General features: G+C 43.7%; 1 protein-coding gene across 1 annotated transcript; it reads left to right on the forward strand.

Annotated features, from left to right (window-relative positions):
• Positions 1-3,634: 3,634 nt before the first annotated feature.
• On the forward strand, positions 3,635-6,949 carry POU2AF3 (POU class 2 homeobox associating factor 3). Its single transcript, XM_050922152.1, has 3 exons — positions 3,635-3,701; positions 4,864-5,093; positions 6,384-6,949. Exons 1-3 carry the CDS (start codon positions 3,698-3,700, stop codon positions 6,720-6,722), a joined length of 573 nt encoding a protein of 190 aa, XP_050778109.1. The 5' UTR covers positions 3,635-3,697; the 3' UTR covers positions 6,723-6,949.
• Positions 6,950-13,096: the final 6,147 nt, after the last annotated feature.

A 13,096-nucleotide genomic window follows, 5' to 3' on the forward strand; every position in this document is an offset into this window, starting at 1 on the left:
CCTTACATCATTATCAAGTGAATCAAAGTAAACAATAATTAAATCTGAAATTACCAAACACAACACAGACATACCAGCCTGGCTTCTGTGAAGGAATATCACAGCTGTGTAATCTGTTGTAATTCTGAACGGGTTAGCAAAACTGTGCCTGCAGGATAACTGGAGAACATCATGTACATGGTAATCATATAATCCTTTCACAAAGTGCCTCACAAGCGATTAGTCACCCTGGGGTGAAAGGCAAAGTGCTGTCAGGGGTTAGAAACTGGCCAGAAGACATGAACAGGGGAAAACGGTGAATTTTCAACATGACCAAAGGTTAACACTGAGTGTCCAATGTTCTGTACCAGGACTGATGTTTATCGATGATCTAGACAAGGGGTGAACAGTGTGGTAGCCAAATTTGTAACTGACATAAAATTAGTTACGTTACTGAACACTGGAGGTTACAGTGAGGAATTTCACAGGGACCTAGCCACGCTTGGTGAATGAGCAACAGGCTGGCAGATGAAGTTCAAGTTGCCTGATACAAGGTAGTTTCTAGTGCCCTGTTTTAATGTGCATGCATCCTCTAGCTTTGTGGTCTCAAGGGGATAATTTTCTCCTTTAACATTTTTCTTTTCAGTTTGTTAAGGCTGGTAACAATGGAAATGTCGATTCTTATCTCTTAACTTGTCCTAAAAAACCCTAGAAGGTGATTGAAAATTTGGGATTTTTATAATGGGTAATGCAACTTTGTTAATGTTAAAAAAAAAAGAAAAGAAAAGAAAGAAAAACCCAGAGGTGTATTTCCTTTTGTCTTGAAAGAAAGTTAGAAAGTGAGTATGAGCAAAACCATTTAAATAGGGCTTAATCCCACTCCCATTTAAATAAATGAAAACACTTTACTGGTGCAGGATCAGGCCCTTAATGCAGGACACTCTGGCTGCAATCCAGTAAAGCACTTAAGTATGTGAATAGGCCCACTGTGTGCTTGAAGTTATGCACATGCTTCAATGCTTTGTGGAATCAGGGCCTTTAATGCATTTCAGTACAAGCAGGCCAAACCCATAACTATTTGGAGAGAAGGAAAGGAGTTAAGGAGACCTATATACTGATGCGGAGTTGACCCACACAGAACAGTCCACCTCTCTTGTAAGTGAGCCCTCTAGCTCAGGCTGCCCTGTGTTTTTGCATAATGAGGTTGGTAAATCATTACTGCTTCCTGGTTCATGACATTACAGCCTGGATGGTTTTCAGATTTAATCTCCCACCTCCTGCTCTCTGCAGCGGTTGATTGCACAAGAAGCTGAGCAGACTGCAACCTGCAACCACAAATAAAGAGGCTTGGTGAATGGAGCCCTTTAGCACTGAAATGCTGCAGTATGCTTGTCTCTTAAGTGTAAAGTCACCCCTTCCTTCTTCCTCTAATGACTAAGTACTTACATACTCTATAAATGTTCCAGCTGGGTGTTAAGAGGCTGGACTGAACTAGTCTATATTTGCTATTCACTCAATGTTTACACTATGATTGTTCCATCCACTAAGGAGACTCAAAGCCAGTGTTGCAGGAGATTAGCTTTGTGCTTAACAGAATTTATACTGGTTATTATTTATTTGCGTCATGGAGGCCCCAGGGATCAGTGTCCCATTGTGTTAGGTGCTGTACACACGTGTACTGCCAAGCTAGACTTTAAAGCATTCTGCAGGACAGAACCTGCAAGTTAACTAAACCACTTTACTATTAGTGGGAAAGTTACATATTGTGTCTGTATAGACAAAACAGAGAATACCAACCTTGCCAACTCTTCCAGAACTGCCAGGATTCAAATAATGTTTTTTTTTCCTCCCACAGAGAATAATTACAGTTTAAGTGTTAAATAACTGGGCAAATGTTAGGAAGTTCTTGATAGGGAAACCAGCCACTCTCTAACTCAGGAACATTTTGAATGGAAGAAATGAAGCTCTGGCCAGCCTAAGTTAAAACCATCTGATCAGAAGAAGCCCCAGTCTGAATAGCTAGAGTGACGCCCCATTGAAGGAGATGGCAAACCTTACTTTGTTTTCAGTGCAGCCAGGATTTCACCCATAATGTCTGAGGTGATTTTCTAATAGGCTTATTGATTTTGTAAGTTTCAGTTTACAAATCTTCAGGGAAAACAATATCATCAGTTTTCTTTTAAGTGTTGCAGTCTTAGAGTAATTGCACCTGCAGATTGCCAAGTGAAGTGTGCAGTAGAACAATTCAGTCTGGTGCGCATGTGTGGTGCTATACAGGGTAAGCCACACTAGGTTTTTTAGTTGTGTTTTAAACGCCTTAGCTAACACGGTTGTAAATTGTTCCTACTCGTGTTCCTACTCCTAGAGTATTTTTTTGTGTCATGTCCACACTAGGATTTACAATCCTGCTAATTAACATGTGTTAAAACATGACTAAAAATTCAAGTATAAACAGATCTATGGTGAATTAACAGTAATGGAACAATGGAATGAAATGCACATCAGAGGAGCTACATATTTAACACTAGAACAATTCAGTGTAATGCACATCTACTGTTATCTGGGTGGCACTCTGGAACAATACAATGTTACACAGATCGAGAGTGCTACATAAATAACAGAACAACTGAATGTAATACAGACACAGGTAATAAAAACAACAATCATTATTGTTTGCACAAGTACGTTTGAAAAGTAATTGTGACTCACCTCAATGTTCAGGAAAAAGATCTCCTTTGATCTTTCAAAGCAGAAACACTTGCATTTGCTATTTTCCTTCTGTTCTGTTTTGTCAGGTTTCCCGAGGCAGCAGCGGTGTCCAGTTTCCAGAATCTGTTTCTCCTCCCTGCACAGGTTGGTACAAAGAGCATCCCCCTTCTCCCCTCCCCCCATCTATTCCACCAGTCCAAGTCTTTTTAGCCCTCGATGCAAGGATTGAGGCAGGCACTACCATTTAATTAGGAATCCAACCAATCAGAACCTGAAAAGGGCTCACTAAATGCAGATGAGGATGCAGTAAGACCAGCAGGGTACATTTTGCCCTCACTAGCAGAAATTTTGTCTTCATATCCATGTAGTTTGCCTTTTCTACTGAGGATCAAAGCTCCAATTAATTGGTAACATTTATTACCATGGTGCCTTTATCAAGATTTCTCTCTCTTAGTACTGCCTTTATCTGATTGTCAGATGGGACCAGAATGTCTTAAAGCATTACTTGTCTTTGCTGCTTATCTAGCTTCCAGCAGAGTCAGTTACTCTCTCTCTTTCCCCCCTCTCCCTGCAGAGTTCAGAAGGAGTGTCAGTCTTTCCAACAGAGCTGCATAAACAGGTCCTTCCTGGTTGACACCAATATCCAGGAATTGGGAGAAAAAAATATTAGTTTGGACTTTTCAGATCTTGTTTTCTCTAGATATTGGTAGCTAAGAGATCCAGAAAGTTTCCCCTTTCATTTGTAAATGTGTGCATGTATACGTTGCGCGGACAAGGAAATGCTTAAATAATGAATATTTGGAGTTTAAATTTGCTTATGTTAATATAGAAACTTGAGACGCACGTAACCTTTTTCAGGCTGGTAAATCTTTCTCTTTCTTTCTTTTGGGTGCATGTTTTTTGCCCCACTGTCCAGTTAAACACTTTGCTCCCAGTCCTGCAAACACTTACGCATGAGAGTAATGTTACACATGCTAGCACTCCCGTTGAGATCAACAGGACTACCTGCATGGGTAAGTGTTTGCAAGATCAGGGCTTTGTTATTAACTGTGTTTGTGAACAGCTGAATTTAGCATGAAATGCAGTCAAGTCTAGAGGGCCAAATTCTTATTTACACTACTCTGGTAACTGATGCCCAGTACCACGGTACTGAGGTGCAAAGAGGCCTTGGTGTAAGTGAAAATCTGGCCCTAAAGCCTTTTCGACTCCTGCCCTCTTCCAAATGACACCAATTGAACCTAGCTCTGTATCATCTACATACTTGCTAAATTTTTCAGAAGTAATGTAGGGACAGCTCTGGTCTCTCTGCTGAGTGTTTTACCTCTGTCCTTGCTTATGAAGACAAGAAGCTATTTTTGTTTTAATGGAGACGTGCATCCCTGGAACATGGAGTTTAGCAGAGGCTAACAGCAAAACCCAACTGTTAAAATAGCAGCAGCACACCCCTGCATTACACACTCTCAGGATTGCTTTGGTTTTACTTTCAGAATCAGGCTGGGATTTTCAAAGGAGTCTAAGGGAGTTGGATCCCACAATTTTCAAAAGCACTAAGTGACTTAGCGCCTAAGTCCCTATGGGAGAGGACTTAAACTCCCTAGTCATGCAGGCACTTCTGAAAAATCCCCCTGCCAGCCCCTGTTGACTTGCAATGGAACTAGGCACCTAACTCACATAGAACCCTTTGGAAAGCTCAGGGTACGTCTTCACTATCGTCTGTATCGGCGGGTAGCAATCGATTTCTCAGGGATCGATATATCACGTCTCATCTAGACACGATATATCGATCCCCGAACGCGCTCCTGTCGACTCCGGAACTCCACCAATGCGAACGGCAGTAGCGGAGTCAACAGGGGGAGCCACGGACGTGGATCCCGCACCATGAGGACGGTAGGTAACTCGATCTAAGATACTTCGACTTCAGCTACGCTAGTCACGTAGCTGAAGTTGCGTATCTTAGATCGATTCCCTCCCCCACAGTGTAGACCAGCTCTCAGTCTAAGCCTGAAGTCTCAATGTCTAGACTCACTGTGTTCCATGGGACTGGTTGCCACGGAAGATGCTGCTCAGCACAGACAAGGCTATCACAGTCTGACCCAAAGGAAACATGCAACTAGCTTGGCCTCCCTTTGTAAGCACAAGTATTGAACAATCTCTTATCTCCTTTTTTCCTCCTAGCACCTTATTTTGATGAAGAACCTGTCTCTTCTGCCCCCAACTATTTCCAGCCACGGCAGTTTCCAAATTGCATTTCCTGTGAAGAAAACCCAAGTTATTTGGAGCAACTTGTTGATACCTATCTTCAGACAGAGCCGCCCATGGACCCATCCCTGAGTGCTCTCCAGGCATCTACCCACTATAACCCAGACACCTTCCAGTCAACCCCTCTCTGCTTTAACCAGAGCCTGGTAAGTTGCGTTCTTTACCGAGCTGGACTGGTGGTGTCTGTAGTTATAGTTTGCACCATCTTGAGAGAAATCATCTAAGCATGACCAGCAAGGAAATCAAGAAAGGAAACAAAATGGGCAAAGTAAAAATCCCCACTCCCTGAGGCTCTGGGCCAGTTTTGAAGACTTTAACTGTTTCATGAGCATGAAACATTTCCAACAGTTCCACAGCTGGAGGGGAGAGTCTGGGATTCCATATATAATTGGGGCTCTCTCATGCCATCTTCCACAGGAGCAGAGGATAGGAGGAACCAGCTGATCCTGACCTGAGGTTGCAGAATTGAGGAGTGTCACTTCCAATACACTGTTCTCCCCTACCTGTATTCCATGGAATCTCTTTAGGGACGGGCCAGGGAACAACCCCAATCCACCCCCCTGGATCCTAAGGGTTAAATTAATGCCACTGACATGTTCATGCTTAGCAAGATAGGAACTGCCAGACCAGGTCAGACCATTGCTCCACCTGGTCCAGTATCCTGTTCTGATAGCTTCTGAGGTAGGTGAAAGAACCCCTGAAGTGGGCAATAATGGAATAACCTGCCCACTACAAAGTTCCTTCCTGACCCTCCTCAGGCAAAGTTTGGCTTATGCCGTGAAGCAGGAGGGTTTAAAACTGCATGTAACTAGCAGTTTAGAAAACAGCTATGTTTATAGCATGATCTGCGTTCTACATGCTCATGGCAGGAGGTTTAAAGGACCAACACCAAATGTAGAGTGCAGTGTTCCCAAATATTCCAGTTAGTCATCAGAAAAAATTGTGGCAAGGCCAGTTACCCCAATGATGTCTTGATAGAACAGAACTTGGGCACAGCAGCCCCAGTTCATGGCTATTATCTGGGACTTTTCTCTAGCATGCTCCCTTGTTGAGCACTGAGGCCCCAATCCTGCAGTGACTTGTATCTGGATGGACCCCTCTGTCAGCATAGAAATTCACCGAACTCACTGGGACTCGGGGTGGGGGCAGAGGTCCTTCTGCACAGAGCTCACGATGGGGGTCAGGGCAGTGCTTCCAGAAGGCACACACACATTCTGACATCTTGATGAGTTCACAGTCGCTTTGTGAAGCCCATTGATTTCAAAACTCCGGCACTATCAATGGAGCAGGGTAACTCCAGAGTGGGGTGTGATGTGGTTGCGCATTCAGGGCCTTGTAATTATGGGTGTATTTTTTCTGGTCTGTGTAATTATTTGAATGCCCATTATTACTGACTTCATTTAACATCACATTTTCTTTTCTCTCCATCTTTATAGGTTCCTGGATCTCCTACCTCATCTGACCTGTCCAGCCCATTAGACTATAGCTACTCCCCATCTCAGCTGCCTCCTTTTCCTCCACTGAACTACAGCCCTCTTTCTCCTCTAGATACCACAAACTACGGCTACCCTCTAGAGGAATGCTCACATCCGCAGTACAGCTGCTCCCCCACGGCCTGTTACTGCTCATCCTGTGGCTCAGAGCAGCTGGATACATTCAGAGTATCAGAGTATTTCCCCTACCCAACTGCAGACTGTATGGACTGTCCTGGCACCATGACAATGGCAGATGACTTCTTTAGAAGGGATAGAAACTACGACATCTGCTACAGTTAATGGAGATGATGGTTTTATATATATGTACATACGTACAGGTATCCAAATCAGCTAACGGCCTATGAACTATGCAAAACATCATTGTCTAACACAAAGTTCAGTTTACTCTACACTACTTAGCCTGGTATGCTCCAGGTGTTAATTTAGTCCCCCTGGGTAACAATGTTTTAAGATCCTCAGCATTGCTACGGTTGTCCTTCTGTGTTGTATTTCATTAGAAATAACAAACTAGCTTTCAGTGAATGCTTCACTAAACAAGTTTTTGTTATTACAAATAAATAATTTTATACAGATTCCTGGAGTACATTCCTTCCTGTTAAGTTTCTAACAGATTCTTTAGGTTATTCTGAGGAAATCTGATTTTTTTTCTAGCCACCAGGGAGTAGGAGGTGTTGCTTCTGCTATAATCAAAGGTCTTGCTCTTGCAAATACATATTTATGTGAGTAAAGTGGGGCCTTTGCTCATGAAGTCAATGGGCCTCCTGCGGTTTGAAAAGTTACTCAATTGTGTAAGTGATTGCAGGATCAGAGGCAAAGTTTTCTCTTCCAATCCATTTCTTATATTTCCCATCTGCTGTGAAGGTTGAGACGATTAGTCAATAAACATCTGCTGTCCTTTTCACAGTACCTCTGTCACATGTCAGAATATACATGCATCCTTCCAACACTGAAGTACTCTCCTCCCAGTCTCACCAACTGTCATTGCAACAATTGTTCACTCTCCTTGGTCAGACTAACCAAAGACAGAACTTTTCCCAGGTGGTTGCTTTTATCTTAGCTACAGCACAAGCAAAACATTAGATTTTCTGCACCACTGAAAAATCATGGAATTTCTAAATATCACAATGGGGCCGGGCTCTCGGGAGACATCCACCAGAAATCCTTACCACACAAAATTAGTGCTTTTTCACCTATGTGTAGAGGAAAATGTTCGGCTGGAATTTTCAAAATGAGCCTAAGGAAGTGTTATTGCAGGGTGCATCTACCCTGCAAGTGAAGGTGCAGTTATGGAATGGGTAGGCATACCAGGGCTAGCTTTAATCTAGTTAGTCCAAGTAACAATAGTAGCGAAGACATGGTAGTGTGAACAGGGAACATTTCACCTTAGATACTATACATTGGAGCAACACCTGACGTTTGAGATTTGGACTGCACAAGGAGAAATGGGGACAGACTCTTAGCTGGTGCAAATCAGCAAATTGACTTCAAGAGATGTTGCATGCAGACCCTACATCTCTGTCTGAATTCACTGGAGCTATGCTGATTTACACCACGCAGGAGCTGGCCCATGGTGTTTTATCAAACTGCAGGCTCCCTGGGTCACTGTAGAAATGAAATCTCCTTAGGGCAATGCATCCTTAGGGCAATGCATCTTCCTGAAACATCACAGTCTGCTCAGAACCATTCTTCACTTAAAGGACAGCCAGCTGAAACAAAAAGCAGCGCTTTAAGGATGATTTAATCAATCCAAGTGCCAGGGTTTTAAATGAGAAAATTCTCATGTCGGAAGCCTCATTATCCCTATGTTCACACCACCTCAGCTCTTTCCTAGCCAGTATCCCTGTGGTCTTTTGATAGAGCAGAAGGAGTAAGATTCACTTTCAATTAATCCTCCAGCCACAAGTGGAATTTAGAAAGGAATAAGGATTTCCCCAAATTAAACCCAAACAACAACAACAAAACTATCTCTATGGACCATTCAAATACATCTTCTCAGGTAAGAAAAAACATGAGTACCAAGTATAACTCACCACCCCAGGTTCAAGATTGGCCCTCTTCTAAAACCAGCATCTTTTCCTTCACAAGCTGTGTATCTCACCTCTTTTCCATCCATTCTATTATCTGTAGTGCTATCAAATTCACAGTCCATTTTGGTCAATTTCACAGTCATAGGATTTAAAAAATCCTAAATTTCACGATTTCAGCTATTTAAATCTGAAATTTCACAGTGGTGTAATTGTAGGGGTTCTGACCCAAAAAGGAGTTGTGTGCTGCTGCTGGTGAGGCGCTGCCAACGGGTGCCACTCTCTCGCCACCCAGCTCTGAAGACAGCACAGAAGTAAAGGTTGCAATACCATGACCCCCCTAAAATAACCTTGTGACCCCCCCCTGCAACTCCTTTCTTGGTCAGGACCCCCAATTTGAGAAACGCTGGTCTCCCCCATGAAATCTGTGTAGTATAAGGTAAAAGCACACAAAAGACCAGATTTCACAGGGAGGGAGAGACCAGATTTCCCGGTCCATGATGTGTTTTTCATGGCCATGAATTTGGTAGGGCCCTACTTATCTGAAAGTCTGCCTGTTGTTCAATAATCATCATCCCACTTCCTTTCTCTTCTGTTTCCTTCCTTTGACCCTGCTCTCCTATGAATTCAATCCCCATTCACCTTGCAGCCTCCAGTTCACTCTGTAGGGTCTACTTCCTCTCACTGGCTTACCTTCATTGAAGGGTGGGGTCTACAAGCGACCCATTCACTGGATGTTGATAGAACCCTCTCTTTGTGACTGGAGTGACAATTGCATAGAGCATAATGAATCACACAACAATATGATTCTGTAAGCATTAGAAGGCTACGGGTGAGATTTTCCAACAGGAACATGGACCAGATCCTCAGGCTTTGTAAATTGGGATAGCTCAATTGAGTGAAGTGGAATGACTCTAGTTTCCACCAGCTGAGGCTCTGGACCCATTTGTATAAACCTCTGATTCCTCTGAAATTTCCACCCCTCTCCTCTAAACTCAGTTCCTTGCATAGCAGGGAAGTGACAGCACATACTGAAAGCTTCCTGCTGGGTCAACCTGTCCACTGCCAAATTCCTCCTTCCCTCCCACATCTCCATCCAGGGCATCTCCCCACTTTGAGCCCCCTCTGCATCAAATCCTCATTCTTACCCTCTAGACTCTACCCCTGCTTTTTTTCTCATCTCCTGCCATTCTCACTCTGCTAGTCCCACTTTCCTTCATTTCCACTGTCTCTTTCTCACAGACTGCTCCCTCCAACACCTGCCTGAAATATCCTGCCTGGCCCTGTTCATCACATCACTTGTCTCTCTATTGACAAATCCTGCTTTTCCCATAGTCTCTCTATTGACAAATCCTGCTTTTCCCACAGTCTCATTCTGTTACGTCACACTTTGTTTGATGATGTACGAGCACAACACTAGTGAATAAATATAACACTTACAGGCACTAATTATTAATATACTAGATATCATGCAAAACAAGCCCATTCCCAATCTCTCACCATCCATCCTGCCCTATGCCTTGTCATCACTCCCTGCATCATATGTCATATATAACCACCCAGATCTCATACGCCCCTTGGCAGGAACTGTTCTGTCTTCTCTATAAAGAGAGCCACACACACCTATCGCATTAGACACAAATGTTTAACAATATCACAATAATACATCATGAGACTGAATCATTATTTGTGATGCAAGTCTGCTGGGGTGGTGGGTAGAGGGGGCTGGCACAGAAACTGGCTCTGCCTGCTTTTTGCCGCAGAAGGACATTTGTCTGCTGATCAGCTATGGCCGGAATCCATCCCCTTCACTCTGGCTGAGTGGTGCCCAAGGGACAGAGACAGCCAAACTAGAATCTGGTCCAGGATAACAAAGTCAGGGTTCCTGTAGTAACCGTATTCCAGCCATATTAGTCACACAGGTATATATTTAGCTGTTAATGCAGCAAAGCAAAATTCTAAGTGTGCCCCGGGAAGCAGGGTGAGCTGCAGAACCCGTAACCAAGAATTTCTTGCTGTTTGCATTCTCAGCCTTACCACAGGGGTATACTGAATATATATATAGATGAAACAGAAAGATTGCCTGCTGGCTCAGTAAAACAATGACCTCTGCTGGCAGAGGCTCCAGTGCTCAGTTAACAATGCCATTTGAAACAAGGACCTGCACTGGAGTTGTCAGAGGCATTTCAGAGACCATTGTATCTGTCTTTAACAGATGGGTAACTGAGCCCCAGAAACATTAAAGCACTGACTAGATATGTGCTTCATTTTAAGAGCTGTGACCTGAATCCTGATCTCCTTGGTCCAGCATCGCTGTGACCATCATTTCTCCCAAAGAGTTTTATAGATGAGGAATTGAGTCATGAGGGCTTGTCCACAGTACAGAGCTATGCTGGTATAGTTATGCTAGCGTAGCTCCTCAGTGGAGACTTGGCATAAGACAACAGAAGAAGGGGTCCTACTAAAAATCCCCAGCTTTGTTTCTGGCTAATTGAAACATTTTGTTTCAATGAAATCAAACCAATTTCTACTTATTTTACATCATATCCAATTTTTAAAAATTGAAATGAAAGGTCATTGTGAAACAGGAAAACAAAAAGTGTTCCATTGCAATATGGACCTTAGCAAAGCGCTTTTTTCAATTGCTCTTTCAAATTGAACTTCAGCTGAAAACAACATATTTCCACAAAGTATTTAGCTTCCAACGAATTGGCATTGTCCAACAGAAAAACCAGAAAGGGTGCCTTAACACTCATCTAAGGCAGTGGTTCTCAACTGTTTCAGACTACTGTACCCCTTTCAGGAGCCTGATTTGTCTTATGTAGCCCCAAGTTTCACCTCACTTAAAAACCACTTGCTTACAAAATCAGACCTAAAAATAGAAACAAATGTCACAGCACACTAGTACTGAAAAATAGCAGACTTTATCATTTTTACCATATAATTATAAAAAAATTAATCAATTGAAATATAAATGTTATACTTACATTTCAGTGTATGGTATAAACAAGTCATTGTTTGTATGAAATTTTAATCTGTACTGATTTTGCTACTGCTTTTTATGTTGCCTGTTGTAAAACTAGACAAATATCTAGGTAAGTTGATGTACTCCCTGGAAGACCTCTAGGTACACCCAGACATACATGTATCCCTGGCTGAGACCGACTGCTCTAGGGCACCCTTACACTGCCCAAGTGATATAAAGGGGTTTTAATGGAAATGAGAATCAGGTCCTGGATAAATAGCTTCGAATGGGTGAAACTCATCCCTTGTGCATGAGGCCCATGGATTACTACAGCCAGGGTTTGACAGCCAGAGAGGCAAGGGGCCCAGTTTTGATTCCTGCTGCTTTGCACCTTGTGCAAAGTGAATGCACGGGGCATAATCACTACTCTCCTTTGCATAGCTGTAAACAACTGTGCAAGATAGAGGGCAGCAGGGAACCAGGCCGTAGGTGATCATTAATGGTGTATTATACTTTGTAGGTCGGATTGTCATTTTCACTAGTGCCCTTTTACTTTGCTCTGCTACCAGTGCAGGACTTTAAAGTGGATGGAAATTTCAAATAATGTTCACTTTAAGGTCCACTTACCCTCACCAGGTTGGGTCTCTGCACTCCACACAATGGAGATGTGCTAGAGATGCAACTGAGCCCTCCAGCCAAGTGACAAACAAAACAATCCCTTCTGGGATAGCAACTAAAAATGTCCCAACAAACAAAGGGTCCTTCTGCCCTTTAGGGGTTTATCTTCAGCCCACCCTCAGGGCCCTGTTCCCAGCCTCTTCCTGGCTTACCTTGGAGAGTCTTCTAGCTCTGGGACAGAGCATTCAGCCCCCAGGCTGGTTCCCCTGGAATACTGTTCCTTGCATCCTTCCCCACGCTGGTATGAGGCACCAGGCCCCTGAAGAACTGGGCCTCTGAAGCACCCAGCCTCCTACAACTCAGGGCCTGCCCGCTCCTTCTGTTCCACTCCATTCCACTACAGAGCACCTAGTCTCCTACAGACTCTAGCTCAGGGCCTTTCGTGGGTACGTTCCCATACATTGTGGTCCCAGCTCCCAGACTGAGCTCTCAGTCCTTTTATAAGTTGCAGATGCCCATTAAGCTGTCACCTGACCCTCCTTAGTCCAGTTCCTCAGGCTGGGAAATAGATAATTAATTATGGCAGAGGGGTGGCTGATCTCATCTCTCTTAAAGGAGCCAGTCACCCTATGACGGGTGTAAAGAGGCCTTAGTGTAACTGAGAATTATAGATCCATAGACTAAAAGGCCAGAAGGGACCATTGTGATCATCTAGTCTGACTGTTGTATAACCCAGGCCAGAGAACTGCCCCACAATAATTCCTAGAGCTGATCTTTTAGAAAAAAAGCGTCTGCTTGTAAGTTAAGAAGGATTCCAGAGTAGCCAGCACTGTGAAGGGGAAAGTTAGCCCCACAGCTAGTCGAGGATCCACAGGGATGTGCTCTGCTCTCCCCTCAGAGTCTCAAGAGCCACAGGGTGTGCAGGTTCACCCCTCCCTGCTCCCGGAGGAATGATGTGCATCTCTCCAAGATCAACGTGGCAGAGCTGTTGGAGTGGAACGTGGTGTTGGAGCCCAGATGAACACCAGAGACCTGGCACTCACAGG

The sequence above is a fragment of the Gopherus flavomarginatus genome, chromosome 13 (genome assembly GCF_025201925.1).
Source record: "Gopherus flavomarginatus isolate rGopFla2 chromosome 13, rGopFla2.mat.asm, whole genome shotgun sequence".
NCBI classification, from domain to species: Eukaryota; Metazoa; Chordata; order Testudines; family Testudinidae; genus Gopherus; species Gopherus flavomarginatus.